This window comes from Fusarium verticillioides, chromosome 3, assembly GCF_000149555.1.
Source record: "Fusarium verticillioides 7600 chromosome 3, whole genome shotgun sequence".
Classification (NCBI taxonomy): domain Eukaryota; kingdom Fungi; phylum Ascomycota; class Sordariomycetes; order Hypocreales; family Nectriaceae; genus Fusarium; species Fusarium verticillioides.
In genome coordinates this window covers 4,114,676-4,130,666 of record NC_031677.1, presented here as the reverse complement: position 1 = coordinate 4,130,666, position 15,991 = coordinate 4,114,676, and the positions used below count along the sequence as shown (strand labels likewise).

The 15,991-nt window shown below is 48.7% G+C and overlaps 7 protein-coding genes across 7 annotated transcripts; 2 read left to right on the top strand and 5 right to left on the bottom strand.

Annotated features, from left to right (window-relative positions):
- Window positions 1-427: 427 nt before the first annotated feature.
- FVEG_05603 (hypothetical protein) lies at window positions 428-3,700 on the top strand. The gene has a single exon (XM_018893848.1). The coding sequence runs from the start codon at window positions 603-605 to the stop codon at window positions 1,455-1,457; it is 855 nt and encodes a 284-aa protein (XP_018750772.1). The 5' UTR covers window positions 428-602; the 3' UTR covers window positions 1,458-3,700.
- FVEG_05602 (cystathionine beta-synthase) lies at window positions 1,492-3,453 on the bottom strand. The gene is made up of 2 exons (XM_018893847.1): window positions 3,039-3,453; window positions 1,492-2,989 (listed from the first exon to the last, which is right to left on the bottom strand). Exons 1-2 carry the CDS (start codon window positions 3,299-3,301, stop codon window positions 1,699-1,701), a joined length of 1,554 nt encoding a protein of 517 aa, XP_018750773.1. The 5' UTR covers window positions 3,302-3,453; the 3' UTR covers window positions 1,492-1,698.
- Window positions 3,701-4,546: 846 nt separating the features above from the next.
- Window positions 4,547-6,169, top strand: FVEG_05601 (hypothetical protein; the record flags this gene model as incomplete). The annotated part of the gene is made up of 4 exons (XM_018893846.1): window positions 4,547-4,653; window positions 4,701-5,525; window positions 5,576-5,776; window positions 5,827-6,169. The coding sequence occupies 4 exons, from the start codon at window positions 4,547-4,549 to the stop codon at window positions 6,167-6,169; spliced, it is 1,476 nt and encodes a 491-aa protein (XP_018750771.1).
- Window positions 6,170-6,202: 33 nt separating this feature from the next.
- On the bottom strand, window positions 6,203-7,226 carry FVEG_15681 (hypothetical protein). The gene has a single exon (XM_018904873.1). It carries the CDS (start codon window positions 6,979-6,981, stop codon window positions 6,460-6,462), a length of 522 nt encoding a protein of 173 aa, XP_018750770.1. The 5' UTR covers window positions 6,982-7,226; the 3' UTR covers window positions 6,203-6,459.
- Window positions 7,227-7,970: 744 nt separating this feature from the next.
- Window positions 7,971-8,855, bottom strand: FVEG_15680 (hypothetical protein; the record flags this gene model as incomplete). Its single annotated transcript, XM_018904872.1, has 1 exon — window positions 7,971-8,855. One exon carries the CDS (start codon window positions 8,853-8,855, stop codon window positions 7,971-7,973), a length of 885 nt encoding a protein of 294 aa, XP_018750769.1.
- A 583-nt stretch (window positions 8,856-9,438) lies between these two features.
- Window positions 9,439-11,684, bottom strand: FVEG_15679 (hypothetical protein; the record flags this gene model as incomplete). The annotated part of the gene is made up of 2 exons (XM_018904871.1): window positions 9,439-9,803; window positions 10,385-11,684. The coding sequence occupies 2 exons, from the start codon at window positions 11,682-11,684 to the stop codon at window positions 9,439-9,441; spliced, it is 1,665 nt and encodes a 554-aa protein (XP_018750768.1).
- A 1,018-nt stretch (window positions 11,685-12,702) lies between these two features.
- On the bottom strand, window positions 12,703-14,801 carry FVEG_05599 (hypothetical protein; the record flags this gene model as incomplete). Its single annotated transcript, XM_018893845.1, has 2 exons — window positions 12,703-13,783; window positions 13,834-14,801. The coding sequence occupies 2 exons, from the start codon at window positions 14,799-14,801 to the stop codon at window positions 12,703-12,705; spliced, it is 2,049 nt and encodes a 682-aa protein (XP_018750767.1).
- Window positions 14,802-15,991: the final 1,190 nt, after the last annotated feature.

Genomic DNA, 15,991 nt, shown 5'->3' with positions numbered 1-15,991 from the left:
TGGTTCTTTTTATCCTTATTTTTAAAGTATTATGATCATTCAAATACTTAGGTAGCGAGCACAAGAGTACTTTTTTTTAATCTAAACTACATACAATTCCAAAAACAAACACTACATCACAAGGTCTTCCAAGTTACTTCATTAATTGACCTCACTTGTCTTTGACAACCCCAAGTTTGGGACTCCCCTCGAGTCTGCACTAGGGAACCGGCACTGCCATTGCCTTTAAATTAACAGGGTCGTTTTGTGGCTGTTTACGTCCCATTTCCCCCTTATCCCCTTTCTGTTACAGTGGGATTTCGACATCTTCGCTCATTGGACACAACGTATTTCCTGTCGTTCGTGGCTGTGGCTGAGGCTGATGTCCGATGTGGGGACGCCGGTCTAGGAGCTTGCTTCCAGTGGGCTGGCCAGATATCGCTTCGCACAAGCTTTGTCAAACCCAGTAACAGCCAACTGTCTGAATAGCGTCATTCCACGATCGCATTCGACGTCAGCGAGGCTTGTCAACCCGTGGAGAAGTCTGGACTGACTCCCTCTGCTCTACCATCGACAGCTACCGCGACGACTCAGGCGCCCATTGGTGCCGCACATCGCCCACCATGGCCAACTTCGTCGCTACCGTCGAGGCCATCATGACACCCTCGCTCGCCACAATCATCATTGGTGCACTTATCATCATCGGCGCTCCTATAATTCTTCACCTTATCCTCTCCTCATCAAGGACGTACACCGTCGCCCCCAGCGTCCTCCTTCTCGGTCCCGCCAACGCTGGCAAGACGTCACTTCTCACACTCTTTGAGCGCGGCGCTTCTGGTACCGAGACGCACACTTCCCAGGTGTCGCACGATGTCGAGCTCAACGCCTCTACCGACTCGGAGAACAAGCACTCGTACCGTAATCACGATACCCATGATGGTACATACACCAAGTTCTTGCTCGTCGATACTCCTGGACATGGAAAGCTGCGAAACGTACCCATGGGCAAGCTGGACCGCACTGAAAAACTAAAGGCCGTTGTGTTCTTGGTGGATGCCGCTGCTATCGGAGAGCCCGAGGTTCTTGCGCCCACCGCTGCGTATCTCTACGACGTGCTGCTCTTCCTCCAGAAGCGCGCTACCACCGCCAAGGTCAAGGCTTCGATCCCTATTCTTATCGCCGCTAACAAGATGGACCTCTTTACCGCTTTGCCATCGACACTTGTCAAGTCCAACCTCGAAGCCGAGCTGACGAGGATTCGTGCTTCGCGAAGCAAGGGACTGCTGGACTCGGGCGTCGGATCTGACGACATTGGCTCGGAGGAGCAGGATTCTTGGCTGGGCGAGTACGGTTCCTCTAAGTTCACCTTCAGCCAGCTCCAGGAGTTTGACATCGATGTTGATGTCCTCCCTGGAAACGTCACTGGCGATGGTCCTGGAGCAGACAAGTGGTGGTGGTGGATCGCTCAGCGGGTATAACAGCGGCGATTAATACATCACAGAAGGGGAGAAATGGGATGACACAATTATATTAATGACATTTTTTAATTTACGCAACTGATTCCATCGCAAATGCCATGTAGATGTTGAGTCTACCGCCCAAAATTCAGTCTATCAAAAATCCCATCTTTTTCTATAAGGTATCCTGGAACGCCAGACGTGAATGTCGTTGAAAACATGAGTACTCGTTCCCCCCTCCTCTCGCGAGGTTTTCTCCCATCTACAACTTCTTGTTGATCATCCATGTGAGGAGATCAACCTTTGTAACAATAGCAATAGGCTTGGACAGAGACTTGGAGTCGTCAGTCTTCTCAGTGACGACCGCTGCACTGTTCCACTCAAAAAACTTGCTAAGTGTGGTAAGGGGTGTATCCTTTGTGATCTCGACGAATTGCCTGCGCTTGCCGGGGTTGATGGGGGAAGCGAATTCGCGAGGATCAGTGACGATCTCGTCGAGGCGCGCAAAGTCAAACATTACGTCTGATACGGGGCTCTGGGCGGTGGCGCGGCCGCGGGAGATGTAGCTTAGGAGATTACCCAGTGTGACGAGACCGACGAGCTTGTGGCCGTTGGCGGAGAGGACGGGGAGTTGGTCGAAGCCCTTGTCGCGCATGGTCTCGATGGCCTCGGAGCAGGAGGAGTTGGCACCGACGGATGTGACGGGCTTGAGGCGCAGAGAGGCAATGGTGGCACCCTCGTAAGGGTCGGTAGTCTTCTTTTGGCTGTTGCCGTTGACGGTGGATTCGACACCGTTGACGGGGAGGAGATCGTTGGCGGCGAGCCAGTCGTCATCAGCGAACTTGGAGAGGTAGCTTCGGATGCTGTCGGGCAGGACAACAACTACGACATCGCCCTTCTTAAAGTTGTACTCCTTCACGGCGAGGATCATGGCAGCCATAGCGGAACCAGAGCTACCTCCAACGAGAATACCCTCCTCGGCGATAAGTCGTCGGGCAAGGTGGAAAGACTGTCGGTCATCGGTCTTGTACCACTTATCAACGATCTGCTGATCAAGCACATCGGGAATGAAATCATATCCGATACCCTCCACCTTATAAGACTCATTGGCATGCTCCTCGTTCAGAAGCTCAGGCAGAGCAAGGATACTGCCGTGAGGATCCGCAGCAATGACCTTGATGTCCTTGTTATGCTTCTTCAGACCACGAGCGAGACCAGTGATGGTACCACCAGTACCAGCACCGGCAACAATAGCGTTGATCTTGCCGGCGGTCTGCTCCCAGATCTCCTCAGCGGTGCCGTACTCGTGGGCGAGAGGGTTGTTCTCGTTGCTGTACTGGTCGAGAATATGGGCGTTGGGTAGCTCCTTCTCGAGACGGCGGGCAACACCGATGTGAGACTCGGGGGCATCCCAAGCAGCTTGTGTAGGAGTACGGATGATGGTTGCGCCGAGGGCACGGAGGACGGAGACCTTTTCGGCGGACATCTTCTCAGGGAGTGTGATGATAGTCTTGTAGCCCTTGATAGCTCCGACGAGAGCAAGACCGATACCACTATTACAGTCAGCTGAGATCAGAGAGCTTTGGATTGTGGTGATCTTACGTGTTTCCACTGGTAGGCTCGATAAGAGTGTCGCCAGGCTTGATTCTTCCGCTCTTCTCTGCCTCTTCAATCATGCGCAGAGCAATTCTGTCCTTAACACTGCCTCCAGCGCTGAACAGCTCTGGCTTGACGTAGACATCGCACTCGATGCCCAGCGACTGGGGGATCTTGTTAAGTCTAACGAGAGGAGTATTTCCGATGAGCTCTGTCGCCGAGAGGACAGTAGCAGCACGAGGCGGAACGTGAGGGACCTGAGAAGCCATTTTGAAGCAATTATTGTATTTTAGATTAAAGAAGAATAAAGAGGGAGGAAAGGGAAAAAAGAGTTTCTCATACGAGAACCGACGACTTAAGCACGCCACGGGACACAAACATTGTTAGCTAATGGTAAAGGCTAAAGGTGGCGGGGCGGGCATGACAGAAACTTTGGTTTGTGCCCTGCCAATGCCGAGTGTATCCTCTTAAAACCGTTCTAGAACATGAGCTAGAAGGTTGAGAGGGCGGAATGCGGTAGGCGGTGAAGATGTCAGGAGATCATGCTCGGTTTTGGGGAGAACCGAAAGCCGTTGACCTACCCGGGAGCATCGGCATCATGAAGTTTTGGATCAAGTTAAGCTACGTATTAAGCTTAAATGTAGTTGAAGTCGATCTATTATACGTCTATCTTAACTCAACGATGCCTGGAGAGAAGGTGACTCTTTCTTTTCTACTAAGAGATTGACAGTTTGTGGTTTTCAGCACTTTGTACATGCAAAACATGTTGTTGCTTGTGTTCAACCTGGGCTCGTGATGATGAAAAGCACATCAGCTTTCTGCCCATGACACCATAACCTCAGTCATATTGAGATCGTTCACAGTATATGTCATGATGCTGAATAACTTGCTGACCCAATTGACCCATCTCATTGATAAGACACCATCATCCTCGGGCATTCATCCCAGTTCTTAACAACCAGTCTAGCTAAAAGTGAGCACACCTACTCACCCTCTTCAAAAGTCCTCGAACATTTTACAATAGTTCCTCCGCCACTTGCTCGAACCTATCATCTCCCTCCCGGACCTGGCTTCCACCCCGCACCTCCTTGTAGATCTTATCTCTGCCATGCTTGTTTATCGTTGGCGCTGCGACATGGGTCGTGAGCACCAGTCGATGCCAAGACTTTGTATTATTGCGACCTGCCATTTTCGCATCGTCTACCGATGGGTTCAATGTGAGCTTTGCTCAGGTAGGTAGACTCGGTTGCATTGGGGGCCCTGAGTTGTAGTTGCCCTCATTGAGCCATTCAATCGGTAGTAGCGACGGGCGTTGTGCAGCTGTAGCTATAGCTCCTACCAATACGGATGACAGCTGTATTGGTATAAAAGGGAAGGATCTATCGCATTGTTTGGGGAATGTTCTTTGGCGACGATCATTGATCCAGGGATCTCTTCCTGTCAACTTACATTATCGTCTTCAGGTTACATCATCGTCTTCAAGAGACATTGTTACTCGATTGATAATTATCAGCATGAAGTTTCTTAATACTTTGCTCTACGGAGCTCTCCTCTTCTCCGAGGTGTCGGCTACCAAAAAACTGACTCCCAGTCAAGTTGAGGGTGACATTAAAAAGTCCAAGTATGCCAACCCTTGGTCAATTGGCTAAACATCGCTAACATCCACAGTCTTCGCAAGACTCTCGAAGACCTCAACACCATCGCCAAAAAGAACGGTGGTAATCGTGCCTTTGGCTTCCCCGGCTACAAGGCCTCTGTCGACTACATCTCCAAGCAGCTCAAGGGCCAATACGGAAAGCATCTCAACACTTACATCCAGCCCTTCAACTACACCTTCGAGCAGACCAAAGATATCTGGGTCCGAGGCCCCGATGGCGAGGACGTCTATGTCATTACCCTCATCTACAACGTCGGTACACCTACTCCCGATGGTGTCACTGCCCCTCTTGTTCTCGTCCCAATTGATGATGAGCGCGGATCTGGTTGCTTCGCGGACCAATGGGAGGATGTTGATGCTAAGGATAAACTCGCTCTTGTTAAGCGCGGCTCGTGTGCTATCTCGGACAAGCTCAAGCTCGCAAAGCAGGCCGGCGCTCTTGGTGTTCTCCTTGTCAACAACCAGCCTGGCGAGGGCATCACCAGTGCGACTCTTAGTGCGGAGAACCTTGAGCTCATCGTCCCTGTTGGTGTGATTCCTCTAGAAGTTGGAACTGCTTGGAGAACACGCATTGAGGATGGTGAGACGCTCGAGGTCACTTTGCTGGTGGACTCTTTCTATGAGACCCGTGAGACCTGGAACATCATCGCGGAGACTAAGCAGGGTGATCCCAACAACGTTGTCATGATGGGTGCTCATCTTGACAGTGTCCAAGCTGGTCCCGGTATCAATGATGATGGTAGTGGAACAGCCGGTATTCTTGAGATTGCCAAGTCTTTCACCAAGTACACTGGCTACAAGAACAAGGTCCGCTTTGCTTGGTGGGGTGCTGAAGAGTGAGTGACACAGTCCACGTCTCTCTGCTGTTGACTGATTTGTGATACAGGAGTGGCCTTGCGGGATCATACTACTACGGCGAGCAACTCACCGAGGAGGAAGCTGACAGCATCCGATTCTACTTCAACTACGACATGATCGGTTCTCCTAAGCCCAAGTACTGGGTACAGGCTAGCAAGCCCGCTGACCGAGTTGGAGGAGATATCCTGGCTGCTTGGCTCCGCAAGAAGGGCAAGACCGTCGAGTGGGAGTAAGTCCAGACGCATACTATTCACAAGATCATTACTCATAATTTCCCAGGGAGTTTGGTGAATCTTCCGACTACGCCGCCTTCATCGAACTCGGCATCCCCTCCTCCGGAATCTTCACCGGCGCCGATGCTGAGACCGATCCTTGCTATCACTTGGAATGCGACACCATCAACAACATCCACTGGGGTGCTTTGACCCTCAACACCAAGGCTGCTGGCCGTGCTGCTGCCCAGTTCGCTCTTAGCCTCAAAGGCGTTCCTGCACGAGACAAGACCTCTGCTAACCCCAAGAGCAAGCGAGCTGTTGCGGCGCGTTTTGAGCAGTGGCAGAAGAAGAAGACTCTTGCTAGCAATGCGCATAAGTGCAACCATAAGACCAAGGTTGTTGTCTAAGCATGGCAAGAAAGTGGTGATGGAGAGGAATGATGAGGTTATGATGATCATGAATTAGTGTATAGATTATATGAATGTGTTCGACTACGATGCCCCTTGTGTTAATGTCAGTGTCGTGGTAAATGAAAATGCTCGCTCGCTTGCTTGCTGATCGTAAATGCCTCCCATATGATGCCTGATTGCAACACCACAGCTCACTTCCCTATTCCTCATTTCATTTGTCGTATCCTTCATCTCACATTTCTCATAACTCATTCATACCATAAACTTCTGTTGACAGACATGCCAGCCTATCGCCAATACGTCCTTGGTGAATTATATGTCCTCGGTGGATTCTCTCCCCTTCTCGGGTTAGGAATAGGAATCGCCCTATAAGTCGGAAACTTCGGCCCTCCCGGAATCTGCTCCCTCTGCACAACCGGTGACGGATACTGTACAGGAACAGGTCTAGCAACAGGAATAGGCACTGGCCTTACCCAGTTCTCATTCGGCATCCTCTCAGACCAACCATCCGACGAATCCGCATAAGTGCTCCGATAACTCCTCCGCTTCTTTGGTTGCTTCGGTCTTCGGCAGCAACATACCACAATAAAAGCGAGCACGAACACTCCAACGATGGATCCGATTATCGCTCCGATTTGTGCACTGCTTAAGCCATCGCCGCTGTGTTGAGACGTCACGACGGGACGGTCCGTGGCTGGAGCCGAAGCTACGCCTAGCGTGACTTGGGTGGTGTAAGTGGTCGTGGGGAGGGAAACAGTCTGCGTTATAACCTGCGCCTCTTGGCGGGCATTTATGTGGGGAACGCCCATACTGAAGACTCAAAAGGCCAAAGTGAAGTTATTCACAGAGCAGAAAGTGCAGAAAAAGAAAAGAGACAGAATCGGGGGCCATGACACCCTTTTTGAAACATCCGTCCCGTCCCACAGAAGAGGCAACCATCATGAGCATCTGCTGATACACTTTTGTTTCACCGTACCAACAGCCCTACGACTCTTGTTTTTCTTTTATCTGCAGCGGAAACTGGTTAGGACGCGGGCTTCGATGTAACTGTATCTAGGTCAGTTGGTCGACGGTTGACCAATGGTAAGTGAGGTTTTGGGATGAGGGGGTGTGGTGATGCAGGCTGGACTAGGCTGCCACAGCTGATAAAAGATGACTGCAGCGCAACTTTTGCTCGCCTTTCTGTTGGTCTTGTACTTTGGTTCGCATTTTTTTTGGTTCCGGCAGGCAAAGGTGACTGTTCGGACAAGATGTATGTCATTGTGGTTTGAGACTAGCGCCAGAAGGATGCATCATTATTTGTCTACTAAAGCTTTGGCTTCATGCATGTTACTGGTATAAGTAAGGTCTTACTCTACTTGGTTCTGATGCGCTGATAACATGCTGCCGCTCTGATGCAGGTATTGACCTCGCAATGCTCTCCGTATTTGTGATCATATCTACCGGGAATATTACCACCGAGGTGCATCCATGATGACTTTCTGGATTATGACTCGAAGGCTCTGTAAGATAAGATGCATTAATCTTGTTTTGCAGTATTAACGGCTTGAAGTGAACTGAGTTTTTATGCTCCCATCACGCCATAGGTTAACCAAGATCTCTCTTCTCACGCTGCGGCACATCGTATCAATGTATTTTGAGGAGGGAACAAAGATCAGGGGATCAGATTAGCGAGTTCGATGATTTGTATTTTATGATAGGCTACAGATGACAGGACCTGAGCCACAAGGTTGCATGCAACATCTCAGCCGAGCGTCCCGTCCTTGATGTGAACCAGTTGGACATAAGCAGAGTCCATTCATGTCTTCCTTGTCAGAGTGATAACGTAAAAGTCGCATCCTGGTCCTCCAAGTATCTTATATAGGCGCTCCTCGGCAATGTCCACAGTCCAGCCAGCGGCATGCAGCTCAGGTAGCCACTCCGCCTCCTTCGAATAGATGAATTCTTCCGGTCCGAACTGTGGTTTGTAAAGACCTTGTGGATCCTTATCACTAAAGCATGAAGCATCATCATAATTATTATCAGCAGCAGTCGCAACGTCTGAATCTGAATCTGAGCCATATGGATACCACATATCGTGACCAGTACTCAATCTCTCTATCCGAATCTCGCGGAGATTAGGCATACGGTCGAGAAGCAGATCGTAAACGTCCTGGTTGTACAGCTCGCGTTCAGATTCGACCTGATCCTCTGTCTTCCAGATTCCACTGCAATACAGATGAAGAGTCTCAATCGATTCTGGGAGAACCTCACTCAATCGTACAAGTGGCTCAATCTCGCCGATTAACGCCTCCTTACTAACACCGAGGTGTTTGAGGGATCTGAGTTCCCGGGGGGAACCAATCATTCCCTCGCCTGGGCCGCGACCTCGACAAGTGGTGCTGTAGCTTTCAAAAAAGAAGGTGTACAAGTCGAAGTTTTCGAGATTCTGACCATGTTTTCGAAGAACATCCCCAAAGTCATCATAGCTGAGGATAAACTCTTCTTCCTCATCGTAGCCCTCGTCATCGTCAACTATTAACGGCCTTTCCTCGTCGGGTAACCTGATCGAGATTCCCTTCAACTTCGGGCAGCGAGCGAGAATTGTGCTTAGTCCTTCGGCACCGACGTATGATTCCACGAGGTCGAAATACTCCAGGTTGTAGTTCTTGCGCTCAGGCCACACAAAGCGGGGTGAGTTCATCGAAGTGTTTTGAGCGTAGGATTGAGAAGCAGAGGCTCGATATCCCAAGGAACCTTGATGGTCTTTGGATTTTCTACCGCCCTAAGACGAATTTCGGCGAGGTTTGCAAAGCAATAGTTTGCAAATGTACCCTTGGAAATGCCCATATGGTGGTACTCTTCCATGCTTAATACTTCCCCGTAGTCCACCACGTACTCTTCCTCATCAGAAAAGTCATACTCTTCCTTTTTTGTAACGTAATATTTGTCATTGGAAAAATCATTCCCTTCTCGTACCTCGTTGTCATCTTCATCATGAGAAACTTCAACCTTTCTATCTCTTTGAAGCCAGCCTACGGGCCTACCTGCATCCGGGCTTGCACTCAACATCCAGGAAGTATCCTTGTCAAGTCACCTACAGTGCAGCCGACGACCTGCACATGAGGTATATATGCTAGGATAAGAGCAGCAAAGCCAGAAGATGCAATATGTCTCTTCATCATACGTTTGAGGGCATGCAGGATGTCCAGCTTCTCCATTGTTGATCGAACGAGCGCCTTAGTTGCATCTTCACCCAATATCTCCACTTGCTCTGAGAATTTGACTCAGCCGGTCTGAGAGACGGCGCGAACTTGCTCTGCGAGCTGCGAATTCTCGACGAATGTTCTGAGAAGAAGAGCACCGATGTTCTTTGCGCGTCTGCGGCCTTCAATGACGATGGTACGGTACAGCAAAGGTTGTGCGATGCTTCGGAATTGGCGACAGACCAGGCAGAGGTTGCCGAGTGCGGCTGAGCCCCGATGATCCAGTCGAGCTCCATACAAATGCCATTTATCTAGAGGCATTTGGTCCTCTAGTTCGACAAATATTTTGTGCAATGTTTCATCTGGAAGAAAATCCATGGTGAGGGCCCAGGATGCGAGAATGAGTCGTTCAGTCTTGTCGTTATCGCGGGTTATTAAAGAGAGGACTATCGCGCTTCGTCAGCGCACTAACGTCAATGCACACTCTACCCCGGTATTACCCCAACCTTCTTACGGATAGAGACTGCTGTGATCCTGAGACAATGACTTGAGCATTCTCATCAAACACGCAATAAAGTAAAAAAAGCTGTTACTTGAGAGTTTACATAGAGAAAGTAGTCGAAACATATTATCAGTTGGTATCTGAATACTTCGGTCGTCTAGACACTTTCCTGTTCACCTGACTTCTCACGCAGAAAACAACAGACAAGATGCTATGAGATTAACGTACACAGAATTAAAAAGAGCCTCCCAATTGTCTACCTCCCAACCACAGAGTTCTCAGTAGGTTCCGCATAAAAGGCACAAAACTCCCCGTATACATCATCACATCTACAGTTGAATAGCTCCACCAAACAACCTTTTACTTCACACCGTACAAAACTCTCAATATCCATCCCATCTTTTCCATCGAGTTCATGACCTAACATGTAGCATCTGACGACAAGTTGCCAGCAGTGCTCGAGATAGCAATCTAGTTCCTGTCTGCATTGAGGATGCAATGGCTGCCCGGGGACAGGGAGGCTACCTTTCGGGGCGTAGTCGGCATATTCGAGAACACAATCTGATATCTCGACTGGTAGGCCTTGCTGACATAGCATCCATCTGACGTGGGATATATCTGTTTGGCTAGGCTGATAGCCCATGAGCTTTTCGAAGTTGAGGAACTCGTCGTATGACATGAGACCTAATGGGTTGAACTCCAGCTCATAAAACATATTCTCAACCTCTTCTGAGTCTTTCTCTTCAATCCCATCGCTGGAATCATCTTCGTTGTCTGCACTGGAGTTGTTTCCTGACTTGATGCTGGAAGCGTCGTCAGAATCATCGTCCGAATCATCGCTATCACTCGACCAAGGTTCACTAAAGGCGTCTAAGCCCTTCTGGTACATTTCAAAACCATTTGTGTCAAAACTCATAATATGTTTCCAACGAGGGACATCATGGGGCTCCGGAATCCACGAAAATTGATCCTCCTCGATACCAAGAAAGTCCCGATGTGAGAACTTGGCAATCTCGTCCCTGGACCCGTTTCCGTCCCCAGTAACCGTGCTCGATCGTACCGCCTGCTGGTATACTGCCAAGTTGCGATAATTCTCGATTCGAGATCCGTCGATGTCCCATATTTCGGGGAATTGGTGCAGGACATTGAGTATAATGTACATCCTGATCGCGTGCTGGCATATACTTCTCCATCCAAAGGTTTGCTGCGTGCAGTAGCATTCTCTATGCTCCCACCATTTCGCCAGCTGACACTCTTCGTATGCGCATGAGCGAAGTACGGGGTCCATTTCTCCATGAAGAATCAAACTCTGGACGACTTTGAGATTGCGGAATGATTCCAGGTTCTCTGTATCGAACTTGAAACAGTCGTTCTGAACTTGAGGACGTTGGAACGCAGACATCATGCGCTCTTTATAAGGTAAGACACAGCCACAGATATCAGATTCATTTGTGTGAGGACACAACTCTTTACTCGTCGGCTGTTTGAAAGTCTCGGGGTCAACTTCGCCGTCGTCATCAGGCCAATAGGATTCTGGATGCCAACGCCTAACCGTCGATTCAATCTTGGTTGTCGCTTCATCTGAAATGATGACTTCGTTCCCGCCAGGGACTTCATACTCCTGTGGATATTGCTTCCGCTGTTGAGCTGCATCTTCAGCGATACTCTGAGCAAAGATATCAACAAAGTTGGCAAGTTTTCCTCTACTGCTTGGCTGTATTAGAGCGTGAAGGTTGTAGGCGTCGTGCTGGCAAGGGTTGGTGCGTCGCAGCTCAAGCATTGAGGCGAGAGAATCCCAAGCTAGTCTATCTGAATTATGTGCCATGTTGCCTCTATGAAGGTCTTTATCGATATTGATGTTGATCACCGAGATAAAAGCATTGTGTTTTATATGATGCCTACCAAGCTTTCGTTGAGTCACCACGCCGAACCAAGAAGCAACTGTGCCGCGTGAGAATTGTAGAGGAGAGTCAGCTCAGCAATGTAAGCATAAGTAATAAATAACTGCTCCTCGTATTTTGCAATAGTCATGGGGATATTGGTTGACTCATATACTCGTATTTGAGTCATGGTTCTCACGTAAGATGATATTGTTTTACGTATTTCATCTATACCATCTGTAGGTGATTTATTCCGAAACTTTGAATACTGTCAAAGTCATCTTTTTGCTCCTTGTCTGGGCAGTATTCCGTATATGAACAGTTATCTGTATTTCTCTGCCCCGTAATCCAACAATTTCCGAGATTTTATGGGAACAAGACGACCATAAAACGTACCTTCTCCAAGCTACTATCACGCCCAGGTTCATCCATGTGCGAAGAGCTATTGCAAGATTCGTCTTGTGCCCAAGAACATCAATGACAACTTATCGAGATCCATGACGCAAAGCTAGTTCAACTTTGACAAAAGTCAAGGACTGGCGCGGAGTGCAGATCGATGAGGCATTTCAACGATTCATTTGATGCCGAGAACGATGATGCAAAAAGAGGTGCTCACCCCTTTAAGATTTTCGAAAGCGCTGTTGAAACTGTGACGAAGCAGTATCTAGACTTGGACTGCCCTCTTCTTGAGGAATAAGACTTCCAACACGACAATATGAAACCCGAGGCATCAATCTGCTACCTAAAGGCAAAGTCCTTCGATACCAAGAAAGGACTCGGTGAGAAACAAAAGCTAAGCTGTATCCTATCAGTGCCAGTTATTCCTTGCCTTCATGTCCGTCCATGTTCTTCTATGCAGCAGAACTTTGTTATAGAAGACCTCGCACCCTCGATGATGCCGGCCCTTCTTTTGCATATCAGTGCAGTCCCTACTGGAATATGATCCAGTATGCGATTCGAGTTTTATGCTAGAAATATTTCCTTCCAAGACGGACCAGGAGGTAGACTAAACTCAACTGCACCCTGATGAAGCAGACCAAACCCTCGTCTTTCAGCTATCCCACCTTGCCACTCCAGAATCATGATATGATAATACTTCCATTGACCTGCTGCTAGAGGATATGGGTGATTCTCTTGCACCCAATGGTTAGCCAAAGAAATAGGTTCGGATGTCTCGGAAAGAAGGATTATCTCAAAGAAACCGCGCGATTCAAAGAACTCGGTTTCTCCAAAGCCATCCACCCAAACAAAACCGCATTTCTTGTGGTTAGAATCTTGAAGATATCCAGTGGCCCTGAAGACATCAATGTCAAAGATTCTGTAGAACAGCGAAATGGTCCAGAACTGTAGCATAGGGTAAGAAGGCACTTCCCGAGAGAAGGACACCTTTTCGGTCGGCATGGTTCGCCTTGTGTCTAGTTGTCTGGGAACGTGTCGACCATCGGCGAAAGGGCGTCTGTGACGATATCCCACATACTGCAAATCTGGCAGTGGGAATGATGGGTTTGCATCCAGATCCCACACAAGACTGGTGATACCAGAAGGCCTCCGCTGATACCAGATGATCCATGTCTGGTCTCTGAGCCACTCATTGAGGTCTACGTCGCCGTTACCAGGCATTTCAAAGTCGATAGAACCGCGCCAGCCTGTCCACGAATAACTTGGAAATGCGGAGCGCCGGTAAAGAACGGTAGGGAATGGATGGAATATTATGAACAAGTCAAGTATGGCTGTTGGAAGCCCCTCGAAGAAGCTGCACTTCATTAGCTCTCCAATTCGCCTGATAATCCCAGCCATGGCCCGCAACGTGTCGTTCTGGTTTGTTAAGACCCTTTTTGTATAGGAACAGAGCATGGTACGTAAGGGTAACATCGGGTAACTCATGAGTACGTCAAACGGAAGCGTATCTCCCGCTATCGGGTCAAGAGAGGTTTGTGATAGGTCGTCTACAAGGTGCTCGGCATGCTCTGCTGCACGGCAACTATAGAAGACCTTGTTGCCGATGAAGTAGAGAACTCGGTGAGATAAGAATTGCTCTTGAAGCCTGTATCAAATTAGAATCTTCGATTAATCATAATTGGATACGAGACTTACGTCCAGGCTCTGGAGCTATAGACTGAGTTTTGGAGCAATCCATACAGCCCCGTCACAATTCCCATCTCAACGCCAGGCAAAATCTCGAATGTGTTTTTAGAGCCACCCCTTGTTCCTTCCTGGACACCAGGGAGTCGCGCGTTAGCATCATGGCCACAGGCTGCGATAATTGTTAACCAAGCTCTCTCGTAAACAAGATCCATAACATTGACGCCTAGCTCCAAGTCCTCAGTGTCATTCTGCAGCAGACAAAGCGCGTCTACCCATAGGTATCGACAACCAAGACGCTCTGTCAGCATGATAGCGTCTGTGATAGTGTGAGGCAGTAACCCACCGACCTCATTCAGAGCGCCTGGCATGAGTAGTGCCGTTCGATTCGCCTTTGTCAGTCGAAAGTTTGAGACGCCCCCCCATACATAGCTCAGGGCGGTATATTTCTCAAGCCCTGTCCTTTCTACGATACAGCTGTCCTCGATATCAATGAAGCGGAGGACATTGAGACCAGGATATGCTTCGGCAAATGGTATGCTCGTCGGCATCGCACATTTTGAGCGATGGAGCTGCTCGCAAGATGAGATCCAGCGTAAGATCCTAGAAGTTTCCAGTATAGGGCCCGTCCACGGCTCAAGAAAAAATCTCGAGGTAGGATCAGGATGATCAGCCGTCTCCATGCCTGAACTGAAGCCAATACAGGTTTCAGGTCGAGCAAGATAAGTCACAAAAGCCTGGCGCCCGACATACCCCAATGTCCAACGAAGCTTAATTTCAGCGGTGAACGCAGTGGTTAGACCTGGGTACAAGTGAGACAAAACAAGACGACACAATGGACATGAACTGTTCTTGATCCGAACACAATCCCCAAGGGACCATGTCCGGCCAGTCTGCACACGCTCCGATTCCGCATCCAGCGCCTTTGGGTCAAGAGGGATCTGGGAGCAGTATTCGCATAATGGTACTAGCGACGACATATCCGAGATTGATTTTAAAGACGAGCTAGAAGTTTTGTTTATTGATACATCAGCGTATATCAATCTGACCCTAAATCGCATTTATGCAGCCCATCATATGACTAGGCGATTAAAGACTACTGTGACTAGGCAGAGCACGCCACATAAAATACAATATTGTTATTTTCGTCACTGTGTGTTTCGTGTGCTCTGACCTGATCATCCTTGCTGACAAGCAACAGGCAGCCACTTATTTATACACCTTTGGGATCAGTCATCAGAATATCTAGCTTTTCAGCCAAAAGCAAGATCTTAGGCGATTGTGAGGGTGACGAGTATGTTGCCTGTATGTGTTTATTGGTGTCCTTTACCTTTGTGGCCTGGGGGCTGAAGCCTCTTTTTAAACCCGAACCTTACCGCAGTTATTTCGTCACAACCCTGACACTATACTCTTATAAGGTTGTCCGGATGCAGTTCGAGATCGGGGCTTCGAGAAAATTATAGGTAAAGGGTTTGTCTACCTAAGGTAAATCTCTCTGCCTTGGTAGAATCCGTGTATTGACAGCCGTCCGCATTCTTCTCCCTTGTAATCCTTTAGTTCCTGATATCTTAACTGGGACAAGACGATCATAAATCTCCCTCGGGATCAATCGCATCCAATTATACTCATAGACAAGCAGGATAATCTTGACTCTTGTTTGTGATCCTATGTGTAGTTTCTTGTTACTCAGGTCTTCCAACATCTCTTTCAGTTGGTAGATCAAGTTGACTTGGCCAGATCCTCTTGGACCAGAGGCCACTGTTGCAAGGTCGACGATGACATAAATTTGGCCTCCCAAGTCTTGCATGATAAGTTTCAAGAGTCTGAGCCAGTCTTGGCTAGTTTTAGCTTCCTCGAGCTGTGAGTGTCTCAATGACATTTGCTTTTCTGTCGTAACTGTTCCCTCAATTTGTAGTGCTTGGTAAGTCAGGTATCTCACTAAATCGGCGGGAATCAGCATCGCATTGGAGCTCGTCTTGTTTGCGCTATCCAATACCCAAATAGCTGGTATGTTCATCATGGTGACTGCTTGGATGATATCTATGGCTAAATCCTGGATTGCCCAACGGGTCGTGAAGCTGCCTCTGATGATCGCGAGAGAAGAATGTGGGCAAGAGGACCATCTTGCGAGGGCTGATCAAATACGATGATCACACAAGAAGGAGGCACA

Coding starts and splice junctions, on each gene's coding strand:
- FVEG_05603 (XM_018893848.1), top strand. CDS start 603: ATGGCCAACTTCGTCGCTACCGTCGAGGCCATCATGACACCCTCGCTC.
- FVEG_05602 (XM_018893847.1), bottom strand. CDS start 3,301: ATGGCTTCTCAGGTCCCTCACGTTCCGCCTCGTGCTGCTACTGTCCTC. Junction 2,990..3,038: donor GAGCCTACCAGTGGAAACAC/GTAAGATCACCA, acceptor TGACTGTAATAG/TGGTATCGGTCTTGCTCTCG.
- FVEG_15681 (XM_018904873.1), bottom strand. CDS start 6,981: ATGGGCGTTCCCCACATAAATGCCCGCCAAGAGGCGCAGGTTATAACG.